Source organism: Poecilia mexicana, unplaced genomic scaffold (genome assembly GCF_051168715.1).
Source record: "Poecilia mexicana isolate PSO_F unplaced genomic scaffold, ASM5116871v1 scaffold_18, whole genome shotgun sequence".
In the NCBI taxonomy this organism is placed as follows: domain Eukaryota; kingdom Metazoa; phylum Chordata; class Actinopteri; order Cyprinodontiformes; family Poeciliidae; genus Poecilia; species Poecilia mexicana.
The window spans coordinates 10286471-10308057 of record NW_028263387.1 but is presented as its reverse complement, the minus strand read 5'-3'; the positions used below and the strand labels follow the sequence as shown (position 1 = coordinate 10308057).

Below are 21587 nucleotides of genomic sequence, written 5' to 3'. Positions count from 1 at the left end.
CCTTGCTGCGCAAGGCAGTGCACTAGTGGGGGCAGTAAAATGCTAAACTTGTGCTAATGTTAATGAACTGCCTTGCTGCGCAAGGCAGTTCACTATCCTGAGGGAAAAAAATGCGAAAAAAGCTTAATATTATTGCAACGCCTACGGCGTTGCACTAGCATGAGAGGAGTGCAGCAACTCTTTGAAGCAGTTAGTTTTTCTGATCAAAGCGGCTTACTGTTCAGCATCCATAAGAGCAATCCGAAAACTTTTTGAAGCATATAAGAGGGCAATTTCTTGTCTCCGATGGAACCACGATTTAAATCTGTAGTTCTCTCTGCACTAACCTGAGAGAAAAACATAATAAAGGCCTGAGAGGAATATTCAGGCTTTTATTTTGAAATTTTCAGTAAGCTTCATTTTAAATGGCCACACTAATCCCATGTCTAACAGTGGTTGGGTTAAACCAGTTTATATATAAAGCCCAGAACATTCTGCCCTGTCTGTAGTTATAACATTCTGCTCACCTTCTTTCTGTAATAAGTCAGAGTTCCACCATTATGTACTTCTTAACTGCCAGCTCAGCCCTCCTTTGTAATGATTGAGGGTTCCACCATGTTGACCTTCCGACCTTCTGCTCAGGCCTTTGTAGTAAAGTGTTCCATCGTGTTTAGAACTACAAAGATGGCGTTTTTGTAGTCCTTAGGAGCAGTCTGGCTTTTGTCTGTGTTCTGTTGCTATAGTGACCAAGCCTCCCCCTGTGTTTCTCCAGACAGGGGGAGAAACAATTCTATCTGTTTGAGCCAGCCAGTTTCACTCCAAAAAGCTGTCCGAACAACTCCTTTCCATTCGGGAACCGTGATACGTATTCGAAAACCGTTTGAAGCTTATGAGAGGGCTATTTGTCATCTCATTTAGTACCGCGATTCATATCTGTAGCTCATTCACAGTAATTGCAGTGATGAGAGAAAAATGGTGTGCGCTGAGCTCAGAACTTTTTGCAGAAATGTATGTAAAAAGAGCAATTACATGATGTAAAAATTGTCAAGGCTTTTATTTTGAAAATTTTCAATAAGCTTCATTTGAAATTGCCACACTAATTTCATGTGTAATAGTGATCAGGTTAAATCAGTTATATAATGCTCAAAGCACAAGTTGTTTATAATACCAGCCAACTCCTCCTCTGTAATAATTGAGTGTTCCGCCATGTTGTAGTTCTGACATGCTGCTCAGGCCTCTGTTTTAACTGAGTCTTGGCCATAGATAGAACTACAGTTATGGCAGTTATGGCTGCTGGTTTGTAGTCCAAACTACAAACCAGCAGCCATAGTCCATAGTTTGTAGTCCAAACCAGCAGCCTTTCTCTGGATTCTGTTGCTCTAGCGATTGGCCCTCAGCCAACTGCTGTATGTGTGAGACAGAAAGCTGGGGAAGGATTTCAATCTTTGAGACAACCATGAAATGCTAATGTTAATGAACTGCCTTGCTGCGCAAGGCAGTTCACTATCCTGAGAAAAACAACATAAAAAAAAGATTTTCATTTTTGCATCGCCTACGGCGATGCACTTTTGTCAGTGCAATTTTCAGAGTTTTATTTTGAAACTTTCAGTAAACTTAATTTTCATAACCACACTAATCCAATGTGTAACAGTGGTTTGGTTAATCCACCTGTATAATGCCCAAAACAGGAAGTAGTTCTAACTGCCAGCTCAGCCCTCCTCTGTAATAATTGAGTGTTCCGCCATGTTGTAGTTCTGACCTTCTGCTCTGCCCTCTGTATTAAAGTGTTCCGCCATATTTAGAACTACAGAGTCTTTGTAGTCCAAACCCCAGCAGTTCTCCCTCTCTGCATTCTGTTGCTATAGTGATGAAAGTGCCCTGTGTGTGTCAGACTTATCTATCTTTATGAGACACCCAGTCAGTTTTAATGGAAAAAGCAGTCCGAACGACTGCTTCCCGTTCGGGTTCCGTAAGTCCGATCCAAAAACCGTTTGAAGCATATGAGAGGGCTATTTCTCATCTCATCTATTACCGCGATTCATATCTGTAGCTCAATCACAGTAATAGCAGTGATGAGAGAAAAATGGTGTGCGCTGAGCTCAGAAATTTTTCAGAAAAGTCTGAAAATGAATGGTGGAGTGCCTGAAGGTACCCTGTCACTTGATTTTGCTCTGAAGCACCTTGACAGAAAACCGTCAGCCCTAGAGAAATTTTGAAGACATTTTACCGGAGCAGGCATGCGTATCAATGTCATGACCGACTTTCATACCGATAGACCAATTTTTGCACCCATGAGAGCGATTTCAAAATTATTTTGGGGTCAAAAATCCACTCTTTTTCTCACTCTAAAAAAGCGGCAGTTGGTGTCAGTTACACTCTAAGATTCATCGAAGATCGGCAGTTGGAAATTTTGCTCGTTTTTCGCTTTTTACGTCGCCATCGTAACTCCGATCCCCAATAAAAATAATAGCTCACATCTCGGCACCGAGCCGCACGTTTTGATACCACTTTTGTGGGTGGGCACGCAGCGGTACGAGCCGCATTAACGGTGACGGAAGAATAATAAATAATATAGAATAAAGAGACATTCTATTGGGTGAAGAACAATAGGTGCCTGCCATGCAATGCATGGAGGCAGTGACTGACCTGCTTCGCAGGTCAGTCACTGCTCTCCTTATGCATTGCTAATGGCATGCCCCAACAATAAAACTTGATCAACATACATGTACAAATAAAAGCCATTACACATCCATCCATCGTCTAGTCTTAAAGTTGCAGGTTGGTGGGAGGGGCAAGCGCCCATCTCCAGCAGTCATTGGTTGAAAAGTGAGGCACAACCTGGACATTTGCTATAACATGTAAATCACTTTCTGTAATATTTTAAATCATATAAAGGATGATGAATCTCAGGCTGTAAAAAAATAAAAATAAACAGAGAATTGCTTATGGGATACTAAGCCTGATTTTGTGCCTGGGGCATGAAAACATTATGCTAAGTGCATGAAAATTATGTCTACATCAACTGCAATTTGACAACTTTTTCCCCCTTTAATTTTCCCCAGATGCTTTGACAAAGAAGAAGACCCATCCTGCAGAGATGATCAAAGGAGAGACAGATCTATCTTGACACAACACCCTCTCATCTTGCGTCTAAAGGCAGCTCACACTGAATGGACAGATTATAGGTAGAAAAAACCCTGAAAAAAAGACTGTTGCCATGTTGGATTCAGACCAGCACTCACACTCCATAATTATTAGTCGTGATGATTGCACACGAGTGTTTTTTGGATGTTGTATGTGGCTCTGCAGATGATGATGGAAGTTGTTGTATGTATCCCCCTGCATTTTTGCCCGACTGTCAGAAATTGCATTTTGAAAGAGGAGCGATGCTCTCATCAAGTCATAATTTACTTGTCAAAGCAGGGGTCTTCTCAGTGTGCGGCCAGCTCCCTGGGGTTATAATTGCAAGACGGTTTCTCCTGAAATGCCTCAAGTAAAGATGAAGCACAGGGGCCTGCTATAGTCAGGCTTTGTGTGCTCTTTCCTTTTAAAAGTAACCATTACACAGAAACCCATGAAACACAGTTGAAACGTGTTTGACGGGGCTTCATTATACTTTTACCATCATGTTTTTCACCATTTGTGACTTTCAACACTGATACATTCAGCCCTGAGGGAGGGAAGGAAGTCTACACCGACTCAAGGGCTCCATCTAGTGGAGGAAATGAGACGATTATGGTTGAGGTCAGATGAGGTTTCTATGTTAAATCAAGCCTACAGCATGATTTATTTTTTTTATTAAATGAATGAATGATGAGTCTTTATGAAACATTCAGGAGACAGGGTGTTAATAAAGCACAGTTAAGTGCAGTTTTTACAGTTTTTTGTATTTTACTAAAGTGATTTTTTTTCACCTCTAGCACTTCAGGATTTATGATTTCTTAAAAATTTTAACCTGACAGTCAATTCAACTCCTCAATTATATCCTTAAATATTTTAATGTGACCCATTTAATTTATTTGAGGTAAGAAGAAACAGAATTACGTATTAAATAAAGGTTTGTGTGGCAGAAATTAGACTGTTAGACTTTTAGGTACTTTTATTCAAACATATTTACATATTATACACGAGAAAACAATAATTATTAATCAGTCCTCACATTCCTAAAGTTAAATCTGCTATATCTTCCATCTTTTCAAATAACGCCTTGATCTTTGAGTTGTTTTGTTTGCTCGTCAGCACATGGTATCTGCCGCCACACCTCTCTATGAGCCCCATCAGTTCCCCGTTCCTCAGGATGTGCTGATCCACGCTCTCACCCAGAATCTCCCCCCAGGTGAAAAGCACCAACGTGCGCCTCCAGACGTCCTCCCCGAGCAAGCCCACGTGCTCCTCCACGGCCCTCCTGTACTTCCGCGTGCAGGTCAGGAAGGCGGGAACGAGCAGGAGGACGACGTGAGCGCCCGGGCGGCACCAGGAGACACTTTCTAGGATGCTCTTCCGTTGCACCGAATCGGTCGCATCGGGTCCGTCTCGCCACTTCAGACCCAGCGGCTCTGCGACAGCCAGGCGCCTCCCGGCTATCTGACCTCTCCAAGGCCTGAAGCCGGACCCGCTGAACTTGGACGCCTCTCCGCCGAAGATGGTGACTCCGGCTGGGGAGCGAGAAGACCACGTCTCTCCCAGGACCATCACTCTCAAGTCGCATCCCGGGTCTTTGTGGTTCGGTAGGGACCTTAAACTGCTGATCTTCTTGTTTCCTTCAGTTTGTTGTGTTTCTAAGAGTGTTTCAAAGTGACATTCATTTGTCTCTGTGGGGCTAGTAGTATCTTCTACGGCTGACTCTTTCCCTCTTCCCTTTGCCCTCCCATCCTTGACTTCTTGGTCCATCAAAGGCAAGTTATCTTCGGCCAACAGATGGAAAGACCCCGTTTCGTCAATGCTGTCATCGGACATTTGCTCCCTCCTGACCAAAGCTTCCTCTCGTTTTTTGAGATTCAGCTCCCATTTGTTCATGTCTTTGAGTGACTCCTTGAGCTTCATCTCCCTGGTACGGAGCTCCTCCTTCAGCAAAGCCATATCCCGGCGAATCTCGTCCAGCTCCTGCGTTGTGCAGTTGACGTACTCGTTCTGCACCAGCAGCTCTGACTTCCAGTTGAGCAGCTCCTGCTCCTCGTTCTTTAGGTAGCACTCTCTGTCCTTCAGCTCCTTCCCTTGATCCTTCAAACCTCTGACCTTCTTCTGGAGGTCTTGACCGTGAGAGCTCAGTTCTCTCTGTTTGCCCTCCAGCGCTCCAAGCAGAGCGTCCAGCTCCTTTTCCTTCTTCTTGATAACCTGCTTTGTTAAGTTCAACTCTATCATTTGATTATTCATTTCCTCTGCTTCTTTTTCTCTTATCTCTAGCCTAGCTTGGAGTTCTTGAAGCTCAGATTCTTGATTTTTCAACTTTATCTCCATTTCAGCAAGTTCTTTCTGTTTTACACTGAGGTCGTCTCTTCTTTTGCTCAACTCTTCTTCCTCTCTCCTCACAGCTCGCTCTCTGTCCTTGGCTAATTTCTCTCTGTTTAGACATTCTTCGTCATATTTCTCTGCCTGCTCTTTTTGTTTCTCCATCAGCTCATTTATCTGAATCTTGCTCCTGTCTTCCTTTGCTTTAATCTCTACCAAATCTCCTAGAAGTTTATTGTTGGCTTCTTGTAATGTTTTCACCTCTGAATCTCTCTCCCTAACGACAGCTTCTATGCTCTTTACTTTCTCCTCACATGTTGCTATATGCTCCCTAACCTCTTCCTCACTCTTCTTCCTCATCTCCTCACACTTGACGCTGAGATTTTCGGTCTCTTTTCTCATCTTTTCGTTGTGCTCTTGCAGCTCCTCCACTTTCTTTTGGCTCTCCTCATATTTCTCTGCGACAACCCGAACACTTTGCTCGTGACTCTCCTTCTCCTTCGCGACGGCCTCAATGTTCTCCGTCTTTTCTTTGAGCTTTTTCTCGTACTCCTGAATCAGGCTCGTCATCTCCTTTTCCATTCTCTCGGTGAGCTCTTTCAGCTCTGACTTGGTCTGCTCGAAGGTCAGCCTCAGCTGGACAAGCTCCTTCTCGTTGTCTTTGTCCTTTTGCAGCAGACGTTTGAGCTCTTGCTCTTTCTCCTGCAGCTTTTCCATCATTTCTGCCTCAATTTTCTTCTCTTCCTCTGCGTGGCGTTGCTGCGTCTCAGCTATACTAAGTGTATACTTTTCATTGCACTCTCTCAACTCGTCTATGTCTTTGCAGTAGTTTGAGCACAGTCTTTTCAGCTCGTCGACCTCTCCCTCTTTCTCTGCGAGACATCTTTCTGCTTGTGCCATTTCTTTCGTCTTCTTCTCGACGATCTCCAGAAGCTTGTTTATCTCATTCACTCCTCTCTCCTCTGTCTTCTTCAGCTCTTCCCTCCATTTTGCCTCCCTGGAGTCAGCCTGCTGTTTGATGCTTTCACTCTCCATCTCCTTCTCTTTCAGTTTGCTCTCCATGTCTTCCAGAAACTCTTGCCTCATCTCCTCCATCCTTCGCTCCGTGTCCTGCAGGCGTTGCTCGGCCTCCTTCTTCTGGTTCAGGATGATTTCGCCCCGCTCCTCGTCCTTTCTCTGCAGAATCTCGTCGATGTCCTTTATGTACTGTTGCAACTTTTCTATCGCTCGGCCATTTTCTTCCAGGGTTTGCTGCATCTTCTTCTTGCTCAAGCCGTCTTTCTCTCTTTGCTCATTTGCCTGCTCCAAGTGTTGCTCGAGCTCCTTTATTTGCTCCTTCATCTTTTCAGCTTCTTGGTTTTTTCTCTCCAGTTTCTGCTCCGAGTCTTTTTTACACTCCAGGTAAACGAGTTCTTTCTCTTCCTTTTCTCTGATTTCTTCCTTCATTTCTTTAACAGTTAATTTCATCTCCTCAGTTTCTTCCTCTTTTTCTTTTAGTTGTTGTCCGATTGTTTTCATGTCATTTAAAAGGACTTTCACCCTTTCGTCTGTTTGCTGCATCTTCTCTTTTGTTTCTTTGAGCTTCTCCTTCATTTCCTCTATCTGTTGCTCCGACTCTTTCTTGCATCTTTCTTTGTCCGTTTTCCTGTTTTCAATTTCACTCAGAAGCTCCTTCTCTCTATTTTCTTTCTGTTGGATTGTCTCTCTCAACTCTTTAAATTTCTCTTTTATTTCCTCAACCTCTCTCTCCTTTTGCAGCAACTCTTTCTTGTCTCTTTCTTTTTCTGTTTCTCCGATTTCAATTTCACTCAGAAGCTCCTTCTCTCTATTTTCTTTCTGCTGGATTGTATCTCTCAATTCTTTAATTTTCTCTTTCATTTCCTTAATCTCTCTCTCCTGTTGCAGCAACTCTTTCTTGTGCCTTTCTTTCTCTGCTGCCCTGCTTTCAACTTGCTTTTCCAGTTCACATTTGACTTCTTCGGTTTCTCTTTGACTCTGCTGCAGATCTTGCGACATGCTTGCCCGTTCTCGCCTAGTTTCTTCTGTTTGGGCAGCAAACGTTTCCTGTAACTCTTTTATCCGTCTCTGTTTTTCCTGCTCTCCTTCTTCTATTTGTTGCTTCAGCTTCTCTCTATCTCTCTGTCTCTCTCCCTCTAGCTTGCTTAGTATTTCTGTGTATTCCTGTCTGACCTTTTTGATTTCCTCTTCCTTTTCTTTGACTATCTTACTGACTTCCTTCTTGCGGTCAACTTCTCTTTCCTCCATGAGTTTAACCATCTCGTTTATTTTTGTAGCCATTTCTCCTTGGTGTTTCAGCTTCAAGGCCTCCTGCTCTCTGTTTTTCTCTTGAACATGTGCTTCCAGGTCTTTTTTGTGCTGTAGTTGAATTGTCTCTTTGTTTTTCTCACCTTCTTGCTCTTTTGCTTCCATCTGAGTAAGATGTGCTTGTTTTAGTTCTGCTAACTCTCTTTTTTTTGTCTCCAGAAGTTCACTTTTCTCTTTTGCAAACTTCTCATTTAACTGTGCTACCCGTTTGTCTTGTTCTTGCCTCATGTTTTTAATTTCCTCCTTGTGCAGCTGCTTGAGTCGTTCAATGTCATTTGTTTTTTCTTTTAATGTCTTATGAACTTCTTGTTGCTGCTGAACTCTCATTGTCTCAATGTTTCTTTCGCTCTCAGTAGTTTTTCTGGTCATCTCTTCTTCATGCCGCAGTTTTATGTCTTTTATCTGAGTTTCTTTCTCCTCCATTTCTTTTTGGTGTTGTAGTTTTAGCTCCTCCATGCTTTTTTCCAACATGTTAAAGTTTTCAAGCATCGTCTGTTTTTCCTCTGCAGCTTTCCTCCTTAGTCCTTCCAGCTGCTTGTCTTGATTTTCCATCTCTTTCATCAGTTTTTCCTCCCTCTCTGCCATCTCCCTGATTTTCTCTCCTTCCTTTCTTAGAGAATCAGTATAGTGTGTTTCAATCTGCTCCAGTTTTACTTGTAAAGCTTCAAACCGTTCAATCCACTCTTCTTTCTCCTTTTTAAGCACCGCCACAGTTTTCTCCTTCTCGTCAAGTTTTTTCCTCCATTCCTGTCTCTCTGCGCTGATTTCATCCTCCCGTCGCTTCCTTTCGTGTTCGGACTCTACGCAGGTGCGTTCGAGATCGAGGAGCTTCAGCTGCTGCTCGTCAGTCCTTTCCTTCAGCTCCTCGATCTCCCTCTCTTTCAGCTCCAGGTTCAGCTCTGCTTCGTGTTTCTCTTGTTGCCGTTGGTTTAGTGCCACTCGGATCCTCTCGTTTTCGAGGCTGAGGTCCTGAATTTCCCTCTCTCTGTCCTCCGTCAGCCATCTCATCCTCTCCTCCAGGTCGCCAAAGTCGTTTCTCATTTCACCGACCCGTCTGTCCTCATCGTCCTCCTCCTCTCTTTGAACATCGGCCTTTCCCGGCGACTTCACCTTCTTCTTCCTGTCAAAGAACCACCTGATGCTCTTCACCTCCCTGTCCCTCAACTTCTTCAACTCAGCCTCCTGACGAACCATCTTGTCCACAATGTCCTTCAGCCGCTGGTTGAACTTTTCGTTCCTCTGGAGGCTCAGATCCCTAACTTCCTGCACCACGCAGGAAAAAGCTTCGCACCTGTTCATCGTCGCCATCTTCTCCACTTTCTCCAGGAGCTCCGTCACCTTTGCGGACCCCCCGCTGCCTCGTCCTCCTCCGTCTCCGCTGCCGATCACGTGGTACCGGCCCCTGCATTTCTCCAGCAGCCACTGCAGGTCCCTGCCTCCGCTCTGGACGTGCTGCTTGATGTCCACCCCCTCGCGGAGCTGGTCGCCATGGGTGAACAGCAGGATCGTGTGTCTCCACACACCCTCTCCGAGAAGCTCCAGGTGCTCCCTGACGTGACCCGCCCTCACCAGAGTGTCCACCCTCAGAGTCAGCAGCAGGGCGTGAGGCCCCGGAGGGCACAGGGCCACGCTGCACATGATCTCCCGTTTGACCCGCTCCGGGGTGGCACCGGCCACTCCTGCCTCCCAGCCCGGCGTGTCCACCACGGTCACCATCACCCTGGCCACCTCCGCCTGCTGGCGGACACACTCCTCCGTCACCGCTCCCGCTTCGAAGAAACCCGTTTTCCCAAGGATGGCGTTCCCAGCACAGCTCTTCCCAGTCTCACGCTCTCCCAGTAGAACGAGTCTGACCTCGGGGAGCCGCCGAGGAGCCTTGGAGAAGGACTGGTGTGCATCCAGTTCCGAACCCTGGGGTCCATCACCTAGGGGGAAAAATATAAACAGATTTTACTCTGTGGTTTATGCTCGACATTTTGTCACCGTGTCATACTTTTGCTTTTTACTTTGCTGTCCGCCTCGTTTGGCAGGACATTCAAACATTAGCAATTGGGTAAACTTTCCATGCCTCCAGCTAGCAATCATTTCTCATTATATCCAGAAAGCAAAATGTTTTCTGGATATAAACATTTTATATGTTTATAAAATATAAAAATATAAAAGGGGAGTTGTTCTCCCCTTTTCTTGGTTTTTGGTGGTTAATTTGAAACATCCATCCCTCCCACTGTTTCCATCAAATGACTCCCCCCATTTTTTCCACCGGTTTAGCAGCATTTACTCATGTAATTCATGCTTACCTCACCTTGGGCACATTTATACCCCCATTTAAAGAGACTCTGGTGACAACTCTGCTTCTGAAAGGTTACTCTGAATCCCTCTCAAGTTGAAAACTAAACTATAAAGCTGCATGTGTATTCACTCATTTTCACCCATGGTGTTCTGCTCAGTTCCAGGACGGCTGGAGTCTGTTTCAGCAACAAGTACACAGATTCAAACAGCCAGACCTGCACTTTGTTTCTCACATTCATCATAATTCAAAACATCTAGCGGGATATCAGCTTTTAAACCAGACCTTCAATTTTCCGATATGAGAATTTTGAACAGTGGTTTTCAGCAGGTTTCTAAGCATTACCGGTTAAACTTATTGCACTCACACAGCTGGTTTTGACACCAGCGATATAGCACAGGATGGGATGGTCTCGGGGTGTCATGAGCAAAAATAATTATGCTAGCTGCAGCCACAAACACGCCTTCTTCTACTTGATGGAATCTCCGGTGAGAGAGGAACAGCGCCCTCTGGTGTTGGTACCTCCGTAAGAAACGATAGCTGTGTACTTAGCTGGCTAATGGCTAGCTTAAAAGGCTATTTTAGCTTTACTAGAATCACCACTAGGTTACAATTTCGGCTAGAAGCACATCTAATTCATTTTTTTTTATAAAACACAAGACTTGGACTCAACTAAGAAACATCTTTCTGACAGGTTAAGCGATAAACAGTAATAATTTTAGTCACAACAGTGTTGACTGGGTTTGTTGGTTACTTGTGAGGACAGGGCATACTTAGGTTACAACTGCTAATCTCGTTCTAAAAAATATATATTTTTAATTTATTCACTGAGCGACAAACACCAACATGTTCAAAAAAAATGTTTTTGACTTAAATCTCTGGTGTCACAACTATTACTCCCTTAACAAGTACTTAAATATAAATGAAACTAAAACATTTTTTACTTATAGCTTCCGTTTTAAAAGTATTTAAACTCTTTTACCTCTTAGTTCTGTGAGTAATACTTAACATGTAGTTGACACTTCTCAAAATAGGAAAAACAAGAGAACATGTTTTCAAGTATGTTGAATTTCAAAGTCAGGAAATTAACATTTAGCCTAAAATTGTCTAAATGACTGAAAAGTTTAAAACACCTGGAACTGTAACAATAAGGGCTGGGGGAGGACAGATTCCCACCCCCAAAAAACTATAAAGGAGTTAAAAAGAAATTTCAACAACGCTCACTGTCAGAGACACAAAGAGCAACAGTTTTGGTCGCCAGTCCTTCATATCATTTCACTCAATCTACATTCCTATTGGTCCTTTGGGAAGCATCCTGTCCTACCATCACAAAGGTAAACATGGAGTTTACAAAGCTCTCCTGGGACTGTTACTGCAGCTGTGCTCTTTCACTTGACCTAATTTCACTCTTAGGTCAAGTGAAATTAAAATTAAACTTCCAGCTAAAAACAATCCAGTCTTATAGTGTGTGCACTACACCCTGAATTTCTAAGAAAGCAATTAAAGCCCATTATTAAGTATGACAAAGGATCCATGATGCTGTGGGCTTGTTTCTCTTTGGCACCTTGTGAGAGAAACAAGGTGCCAAACTCTTTGAAATATCAGAACATTTTTTTACCAGTGGACCCTGGATGAATATCTAAAAAGAGTCATTCTTGGATGTTTGGGCAGGAAAAACGTCAAACAAGTCAACCAGAAATCCTTCACCAGACACAACATAAACATTCACCCAACACCTTTCCAGTCCTCAGACATAAACCCTTTAGAAAACTTACAGGATGAGCTAAAGAGAAAAGATCATAAGGTTGTTCAAAGAGAGGACTAGTCAAAGCTCCCTTGTGTGTGCTCCAATTCTCAGAAATGGAGTTGGAAAATAATAAAGTGTTTCCCTATTATTATGTACACAGGCTGTAAAAAAGCTTAGTCTGTTGAATTAGGCAATTGGTTTTTAGTTTTTCTTATTCTCATCAATTATTTGTAAGCTGTTTTTTTTTTCAGTAGAATGTAAATGTAAACATGAAGAAGGTTCCCTTATTTCAGAAAAACTTCAGTGGGTATTGGTCTTAGAGTCAAGTCTTATTTTGTGTGATCTGTCAGCTTGGAGTTGCAGTAACTCAGTATTGGATTTTCAAATGAAACTTAAAGAAAAATGACACAACTATTCTCAAGATACAATCTTTTCAGTCCTGAAGACCAAGGTTTTAACACATCATTGAAGTCTAATTTACAGAAAATCTGAATATATGGTGGCCATTCCAACATGGAGGCCATTAGAGTGTTTTTGTTTCTAGAGTTTATTTTGTAATCCAATGGTTTCTTGAAGTCTCTTCTTCAGCATTAAACAATCTGAAGGACTTACTCATGAGAGCGGCTTTGATGGTCCCTCTCTGCATCTGCGCCTCCATCTGCCTCTGCTTCTTCCTCCTCTCCCTGGCTCTCCTCTTCCCGTCCGCCTCTAGCCCCAACAGGACTCCGTTGTCCAGCTCCAGATGACTCCTTCCTCCCTTCTTTCCATCCACCATCGCCTCCAGCTTCCTTATCAGCTCCTTCACTTGTGTCCCGTCTCCTTTGCTGTAGTTGTTCACAATGTGGTACCTGCTGCTGCACTTCTGGAGGAGTCTCTGGAGCCCGGAGCCGCTGGTCTGGATGCGCTGCTCCATTGTGGTCAGGCCCAGTTCGTCTCCCCTGGTGAAAAGCACCAAGGTGTGCTCCCACACCTCCCTTCCCAGCGGCTCCAGGTGCTCCTCTATCTCCTGGATGTAGCTGTCTGTGATGGAAGCGCAGGAGCGAACTACCAGGAGCACGGCATGGGGTCCAGGAGGGCACAGGGTCACACTCCTCAGAGTCTCCCTCCTCACCCAGTTGGGGGTACTGTTGAGTGGGTAGTACCACTCCCAGCCCGGTGTGTCCACCACTGTGACTTTCCTGCCAACAACATCCGCTCGCCTTTTCACGCACTCCTCCGTGGGCTTCCCGCTCTCGAAGCCACCCACTCCTCCCAGCAGGGTGTTCCCTGCGGCGCTCTTGCCGGCTCCCTTTCTGCCCAGCAGGACCACTCTGAGTTCTTGGAGGGCGGGCGGCGTGCCCGGGGAGACCGGAGGGCGTTGGACGTTCATGGCAGCCGGCAGACTCTCATCTGTGAAGAAAGGCAGAAGTACTTCCTCAGTGCATCGTACCGGATAAGCTGAGTGACACAGAACAAAGAAATGTGACAAAAGTCAGACATCTATCTAGATCACCACCACAAAACATACTGAATTTAGATTTTCATCATTGAGTCCATCGTCTGCATCACTGAACCAATTTCAAGAGTTGAAACCCTTCAACTGGCAGCTACATACAAGCTTCATATCAATGCCCTGCAACTAGATCCACTGTAAACTCACCTCCGTTCGCCTCTGCAGCTGCACTGCAGTTCTCATCTGTCGAGTCCATCTCTCTGTCCACCTTCCTCCTCTTGTTCCTCTTCCCCTTTTTTTTTGGTTCCTGTGTGTACTTTTACCGGAAGAGCTTCTCTAAAGTCATTGTGACACAAAACGGACACAAACCGACAACTGATTGAGATGAAAAGAGGATTTGAGATCTCGTATCGTAGCAGTCTTACTGAGTCACATGACCTCAGTTTGTGGTTTTCTAACATGCTCTGTTTTAACACGACAGGAAGCCAGGAGGTGGAGGTGGCAGTGTGAGCTTTTAAGAAACACTCGTACAAAAGCTTGCAAAATGCGCAGTTGGGTCAATGGCTGAAGAACGGGTGCATTCATGGATGCAATTGTGCATGCACCAAAGAATGGTGCTATTCTGCATGTAGGCACAAATGTGCATGTCTTTTCCTGAGAGCTGTTCTGCAACTTGAAGTCAAAAGCTGCTCTGTGGTGAACATGTGGAACTTCTGTTTCCTGTCCCTACAAGACGGAGAAGCAGCAACTTAGCACTGGTACAAAAACTCTCTGTGGTTTAAGAATCCCTTACACAGAGAAAAGAGTCACGCAAACCGAGACAATAAAGGATAGCTTTACACTAAGTTTTATAGATTAAAGCCCATTTCAATCAGTAAAGTGCATATCTTATCTACTTTATCAAAACGAAGAGGGTGTTCTGCATTTCATGTCTGATATAGACAAAATACTCAGCCGAAGAGTACTTCCTCTTTTTTTTTTTTTTTTTTTTTTTTTTACGTCAGAAATGAGTTTCAGAGTCCATTTTTAGTCCAGGAAGCAGCATTTCCAATAATAATTATCTGATTTTAATAGAATTTCAAAAATAATATAAAAATAAAGTATATGTTTAGAATAGTTTTAACAAATGGAAATAAAATCTACCCTGTGACCGTTTGGTGACCTGTCCAGGGTTTACCCCGCCTCTTGTTTCCGCCTCTGGTTTGTATAAATGTTCAGTCTGATGCTTAAACTTTGATTTAGTTTCAACTTTACTTGGAGTCTGCCAGCTTTCCAAATCGTCATTTGCAGGCACGTGCAGGGGGGGGCTGGGGGTGCTTGAGCACCTGCCCTTTTTGCTCCTTGCCCCAAAGTGCCCTTTTGGTCAATTTTTTTTTTTTTTTTTTTTGGTATTATTTTCAAAGCCCTCTTCTGACACATAATAACATGTACTAAAATTATTTTATTTATTTATTTATTTTTTGTACAACATAATAAGCCTTCCGGTCACCTTGTTACCTTTGACCTTTTGCCCGTGACGCATGACGCAGTTGCCTCTCGCGCAGTGAGATAAGGCGGCTAACTGGAGCTCAGCATAGCAAACGTTCCAGATTACAGATCAGTTTTTGGTGAATTATATATATATATATATATATATATATATATATATATATATATATATATATATATATATATATATATATATATATATATATATATATAAATAAATAAACGTTTTTGGTGAATAAAGTGGAGTAGACTTGCTACTTGTCAGATGACGGAAAACGTTGAAGTCTCGTTTCTGCTTCAGCACGGAGTCGCGGTTTAAGCAGAGAGGTAATGACATACAACAGACACTGACAGGCCTCTGCGTCTGCTTTTCTCTGAAGAACTACTGAACGGGAGGAGACACTCAGGTAAAGAAAAACTGTTCTCATCTATCGATTCAGTATTTTTATCATACAGACATTAGGCTGTTGTTGATGTGCTATTAGCTAGCTGCTAGCTAACGACTTTGCTAGAAGCTAGATAACTGAAAAGCTTCTTTCCTGTGTACGAGGCACATCGCCCGTCCAAAACTTATCATCTCCATAATGAATATATGTCCGATCTTCTAATTTCCTTTGCTGCATAATGTACATCGCATTTATTCTGGTGTTAGGTAAATGTATCTTGAAGGAGAATAGCACTTAAATAAAAGTCCAACAAGGATATTCATTTAGAATTAAAAATAACTAACCCTGAATTGCCATGATAGATATAATGTATGTCATTAATGAAGGGGAAAAAACTCAACCCAGACTTTAAGTTTAGGGTCTGGTTTGCAGAGTATGTAGTTAAATTTTTTCCCCCCAATTATTCAATGGGAAAAAATAAACTAACCTCAGTTAAGTAAAATAAAATTGTAATCGAAACTTTTGGAATTGTAATGATTTCTTTTTTAAAAACAAATTCTTTTGTTTAAAAAACTTTTTTTTAATTAAATAACTAATTTTTGTCTTGTGAACTTAAAAAGTTATTTGCCAAACAAACTTTTATTTGCACAGATCAGAAATCTTTTGTTGCGATTTTGGGTCCTGCCCATGACGTCATGTGAGAATCACATGAGTTTTTGTTTGAGTCAAACAAAAACTTAGAATATCAAGAAAAGATTTCTGACATGCACAAATAAGTTTGTTTTGCAAAAAAATTCACTTCATGAGACAAATGTGTGATTTAAGTGTTTAAAAAAGTTGTAAGCAAAACTCAGTAGGCTTTTCCCATAGTGACATGCATTAACAATTAAATTTTTGCTTTTGTTTTTTTCTTTTTTTCTGCAGTTCCACCTTAAAGTTTGATGCAGCTCTGCTTTCCTGAATGGACCATCTTCATCTCCACTGCAGCAAACGGGCAGCTGTTTTTTTTTAATGATTACAGTCACTAAAAGGTTGCATTGTGCCCTTGTTTATATTTTTAATAGTGTAATTCTGTAAAGACAAAATATGTAAATCAGAACTAAACCTCCAGCTCTGATTTACATATCTTGCTAAATTGCGGGTTTGAATATTGCAATACTTTCCTATAACAAAATAGACCTGCAGAAAGAAATTACTAATAAAATATCTTACGTATGCATAGTTGTATGCTCTGTATAGAGATTTGATTGTATATTTCACAATTTTGTAATTTATCATTGTTTATTAAACTCTAAAAGCTGAGAGGCTTTGTTAATATTCTGTCCTAGAATGCGGTTAGATGTGCCCTTTTTTTTTTTTTGAGCACCTGCCCTTTTAGTGGTCTCTGCACGGCCCTGGTCATTTGGTAATATTTTCCTTCTCTGTCTTCAAGCGGATTTTGAAGACACTCAGCATGTTTTCCTCAAGGTAAAATTAAGTTCTGGACTATGTCTGGATCTCCTCCTTTGAATGCAACTGATTCAAATGACTGAAGAAACTCTTCAGCATTCTACTAATTAAGACGTGTTGCACCAAGGAACTATATAAAGCATGCAGAACGTCAACTCCTAAGGACTTTTGTTGGACATCACTGGTCCAAAATTCTTAATAAAAGAAAAAACTTAATTCTGTGGTTGCTTTTTTTATGCTTACTTGGAGTTTCTGTGATGCAGAAACATAAAATCCCTTTTCATCTTTAGCTTTCCAAAGCACACCTGAAGAGTAGGACATAATGGGACAACCAGTGGAAACCATGTAAACCCTGCTGGCCTTCCTCCACCAACTTCAGTCATGTCTTTCTGTTCAGTTTTGGGGAAAAAAAAGCGCTGATTACTGTCTTCACTTCCGTAGTTTGAAATCTCTTGAGCTGAAACGGTTGTTTCCTGTACAGTAAGATTCTTCCGATTCTTTGTGACCTTTCTGCAAATCAATGCTCAGCCAAAAGACGGCACATCAAAGTATTCGCTTAAGGGAGAGTACACTTATGAAAGGTTTTCCTCGAAAAGATTTGTTTTGGTTTTCAGTTTCCATTTTGTCACATTCAACATGGAAGGACTTTTCAAATTATTTATTAAGCACCCATTTATTTTCCTCGCAAAACTTGGCCCTATAAAAGTTTCGCTCGGCAGAGCCACCATTCACCAGCAGAGTTGTGAAAAAAAAAACCTTCATGACGGATTAGAGCCCTTACAATGAGACATTTATTTTCTTATAGTTGCCTTATTGTGTGAGGAGCCAGTGATCCTTCATCACCCCTGCTCTACGATCTGCCTCCTGTCACATCACTGTGGGTGGGGGCGTCTTCGGGTACAGGCATGGTACAATATGTTTTCCAACAACGTGACCCTGTTCACCCCAAACCATGAAAACACACACGAGATCATATTCTTCATGATTCATCCTTTCCTCCAGCAGCACTTAGAGATGATAAAAACAAGCTCTGTTTATGGAAAGCACTGAATCGACTGCTTTATAGTTTTGGTGGCATTAATGTATCCAGACCTGCTCCTTAGAGGGTTTTTTTAAATAACAGGTTGAATGTTAAATTTATTGTTTGAACATGCATGTTCTTGTAAGCATTTATTGAGTCTTTTCCTTTATAGAGGACCAGCATCATGACAGACACGGTGCTTTGCAAAAGTATTTATACCGCAGATTTTTATTTATTTATTTATTCTGTTTTTGTCACTTTACAATCTCAACTGTAAAATTTTAAAGTTTGCACAATTTCAGAGTCGGCTTACTACAACCAAAAGGTTCACATAATTGGCGCAACGCAACAATCAAAAACAAACAACGACGACGCTCAAAAACCCGTTTGTTTCCTTGCTATCAACATGGCTATCAGCGCGCCTGCTGATTGGTTCTTCTTCTTTCGCTTCTTCCTCTTCTTCTTCTGTTTTTATGGCGGATAACAAACAACATCAGGTGCTTTACCGCCACCTTCCAGATTGGAGTACGGTTCAGATACTTTTCTGCTGGGTTCAGTTTAACCAGACACGACGCCACCCACTGTGACTTTCAGGTATTACACCAAATACAAATAAACACATAAACCTAACAGGATATCGCTCTGATATTTGTATTCAACCCCCATAGTCTGATACCCTGAAATAAAATTGACCACAACTATTTAGCTTCAGCACTTGAATCTTTTTTAATAAGTTTAAAGTGCAGATGTTTTGTTAAGACCTCAGAGGTTTGTCAGCAAACATTAGTGAACGTTTGTGGGTATTTGTGGAGAAGTTCAAAGCAGGAGTAGGTTTTAAAAAATGTAAAAATATGGAGGAAGGTGCTCCGGTTGGATGAGACCAAAATTAATTATTTTTTGAAATACATGGAAATGTATAAAATAGGGATTTGTTTTTTGTTTGTTTGTTTGTTTTTGACAGGGACATGGAAGCTGGCCAGAGTTGATGGGAGGACGAATAACTCCAAATATGTGAGAGTATTTTAGGAATACCAATCAGAGGCTGTAAAAGACTCAATCCTGCAGCAGAATAAAACATCTTCATGTTATGGAAGGGTCCAGTCAAAGTTCACGTCGAATCAAATTGAAAGTCTGCGATAAAAAGATTTCTTAGATTCGCCTCATTCGTTCTGACGTAGTTATTTTGCAGCGACCACTGCAGAACAGTTTGAGTCAAAACAAAGACTGATTCGGTGTGGCCGAATACAAATATTCCACACTTTTTATTTGTAAGATACAGTCAAAGATCATGTTTATGTAACATTTTTTTTCTTCCACGTTAGAGTTATGTACTACTTTGTGTTATTCTGTCACAGAAAACTCCCCCAAACAATTCAGAAGTTTGAGGTTGTTGTGTAGCAAGATGCACGAAAAGTTCAGAGGATATGAATAGTTTCACGAGGCGCTGTTTTCACTGAACGAGTTCACATTATGAAGAAAATAAGAGCGCCAACCTCTAACGGCTCACATTTATCTGGTTTATCACATAGATTAACACTAGAGCCTGTGATTAGTTTACCCCTGACGTTAATGTCGGCTGGCAGAATGAGTGTTGACGGTGGCAATGAAACACGTACAGTGCAGTTTGTGTGTTTTTGATTAATTTAAGTGGAGGTTAGGAGGGTGTTTTTGTTGGTTCGCCGATGAAGTTCAGTAAACAGTTCTTTTCTTTATAAAAACCCGTCTGCCTCAGTGGTAAATGAAACTGCGTTTCATTTTTTTTTGTCTGTGCTCCTGATGGAAATTCTTTGTCATACTTGAAGCAAATTAAAGAGTAGTTGGGATTTTTTATTTTATTTTTTATTTTTTTTTGTGCTTGGATTCATTACTTTACTAGCCTTGAACACTGATTCACTACCAAAGTTGAGGAAGAAACATCTGAACGCCCAGACTGAATGCAGAAAAGCTCAATAATAACTTAGAACTAAACTAATTTAGGACCATTCAGAAGTAAGAGGAAACAGTCAACTTTAATATGAGAAGAGCAGCGTTGGTAATAATATAAATTAAGTGAGAAAAAGTACAAGACAAAAAAATAAACATTCTGCTCTTGGAAGTGGCCATTAGCAAAAGTTATTTGCTTTCTGTAATTTCCAAATAACTTGATAATTTTCTTTTTAAAACGTTCTGCAGTGTCATTTGACAGCCACACTTTTTCATTTGAAACATTTTTCATAAACTGATTTAGCCTTGCTTGTTTACTTCCTGCTGTTCTTTTGAAATAAACTCATGATTACACCTACATGTTTCATTTTAAAACTTCAGACGTATTATTAATATTGAAGCTTATCTCTAACATAGAACTTTTTGAAATTCTTTGAAAAATTCGGACAGTGAAGGCATCGTTGGGATTCTGTTTGGTTTTGCTTATCTGATAAAATCCAACTTAGCAGACAGAATGAGAAGTGCGGTGCTTTTGCTTCTGTATAGATTTTTCCAAAACCACATCATTTGTCTGTTTTCTAGAAAAATGAGAAGTTTTAAAAGAAGATAAGTACATTTTAACTTTAGGTTTTCTCCTGTGTTGCCTTCGCAGTTCAGCAGGACTGATCTGATTGTTCAGCTTGCGGACAGTAATCCAGTTTGGATTTGATGGAAAAATAGTTTTCTCGCCATTCGCAAACAATTAACGCAAGTCTGTTGCACAACTTTATCTTTACTGAGACCACAAAAACCCTCAAGACGCTAAAGTGAGGAACGCCACAGACAACAGGAAAGCACAAGCCTCAAAGGGGCAACAGAGAGGTTTCTGTGGAAATCTGCAAAGGTGAAAAAGCATAAGCATAACGTGAACACAAACACAGTGAGCCATAAACCAACAAACACCATCAAACACGAAGAGCACCTGTGACTGGGAATCGTGACCCCCAAATTAAGCAAGACTTCAAAGTGTCCTCACTCAGAGGTACTGAACAAATACGGGACACAAATCACACAACATCCTTTTTAGCCTCTTAGCCCAAAATTAGATGCTAAGCGTCAAGGTCTGCAGCCTCAAACCACCTGCCTCCTAGCAGAGACATCCAAATTTAAAACCTTTCAAAAATTCCCCGAGTTGAAAACGATGCAGGACACGACAAAACAATGTTTATGTGAACTCTGAGACTGGGGTCTTCGGGTTAGGTGAACACTGTGGGCATTCATGCCAAGATGCACTCTGGGTCATTTATTCATACAAACACTTGAGTTATACTGAAGTATCAACCAGCACATTCAGGAAGTCGAGAGGAGAACAGCTTGTGCAATCACTCAGGAAGTGTTTGTACCACTTGGACTTTTTTTTTTTTTTTTTTTTTAATGTTCATGTCATAATCAGAAACTTTTTTTGTTTTTGTGAACGACCAACACAAAGCAGCTCAGAACTGTGAAATGAAAGGAGAAAACTTTGTCATATTATGCATTTAGACTCCAGAACCAACATTTCGATGCAATTACAACTCTAGTTTGCAAAATATGTTGGTCAGTCAGATTGAATTGAGAAGGTCACTTTTCAAGTCCCCAGATCCTCAGCTGGATGTGGGAACATACCTCGACCCATAAACCATTCTCATACAGCTCTGATGCTGTTTATCACACCTGTATCCACAATCTCATTCTTTCGGTCACAAATCCTTTGACAGTAGATGAGGGTAGGAACTTATATCGACTTGTAAATTGAGAGTTTCTGACATATTTTTTATTCACCTGCCTTAATGTGACCCAGGAATGGGAAACCATCTCAATTATATTCAACTGGATTGAGCAAATATCAGGATTATACTCTTCAATATAGATTCATTTCCTAACTCTATCGTGTATTTTGCTCCTAAAACATTTTGTTACATTCATGTAATTTATGAGGGAAAATCATCCAGATTATCAGAAGCTTATCGTTTTGTCCCAGTATTTAGTAGAGTTTTATTACAGAAACAGGCCAGCGCTGGTACAGAAAACCACATTAAGGAAAGACAGCAGAGCCCCAAAATAAGTTAAAGTAACAAACTTTA

General features: G+C 41.5%; 1 protein-coding gene across 2 annotated transcripts; it reads right to left on the bottom strand.

Annotated features, from left to right (window-relative positions):
- Positions 1 to 4060: 4060 nt before the first annotated feature.
- On the bottom strand, positions 4061 to 13674 carry LOC106917629 (uncharacterized). Of its 2 annotated transcripts, none has more exons than XM_088015359.1 (3): positions 13426 to 13674; positions 12399 to 13223; positions 4061 to 9677 (listed from the first exon to the last, which is right to left on the bottom strand). In XM_088015359.1, the coding sequence occupies exons 1-3, from the start codon at positions 13472 to 13474 to the stop codon at positions 4135 to 4137; spliced, it is 6417 nt and encodes a 2138-aa protein (XP_087871485.1). In that variant the 5' UTR covers positions 13475 to 13674; the 3' UTR covers positions 4061 to 4134. The 2 variants fall into 2 exon arrangements, with proteins under 2 accessions (XP_087871485.1, XP_087871486.1); XM_088015360.1 differs by having other exon boundaries at positions 12399 to 13175.
- Positions 13675 to 21587: the final 7913 nt, after the last annotated feature.

What these genes read in the sequence shown, in the direction of transcription:
- LOC106917629 (XM_088015359.1), bottom strand. Translation starts at nt 13,474, where the DNA reads ATGGACTCGACAGATGAGAACTGCAGTGCAGCTGCAGAGGCGAACGGA. An exon ending in AGCTGCAGAGGCGAACGGAG is followed by an intron (nt 13,224 to 13,425) that starts GTGAGTTTACAG and finishes TGTGTCACTCAG; the next exon opens with CTTATCCGGTACGATGCACT. An exon ending in CATCAAAGCCGCTCTCATGA is followed by an intron (nt 9,678 to 12,398) that starts GTAAGTCCTTCA and finishes TTTTCCCCCTAG; the next exon opens with GTGATGGACCCCAGGGTTCG.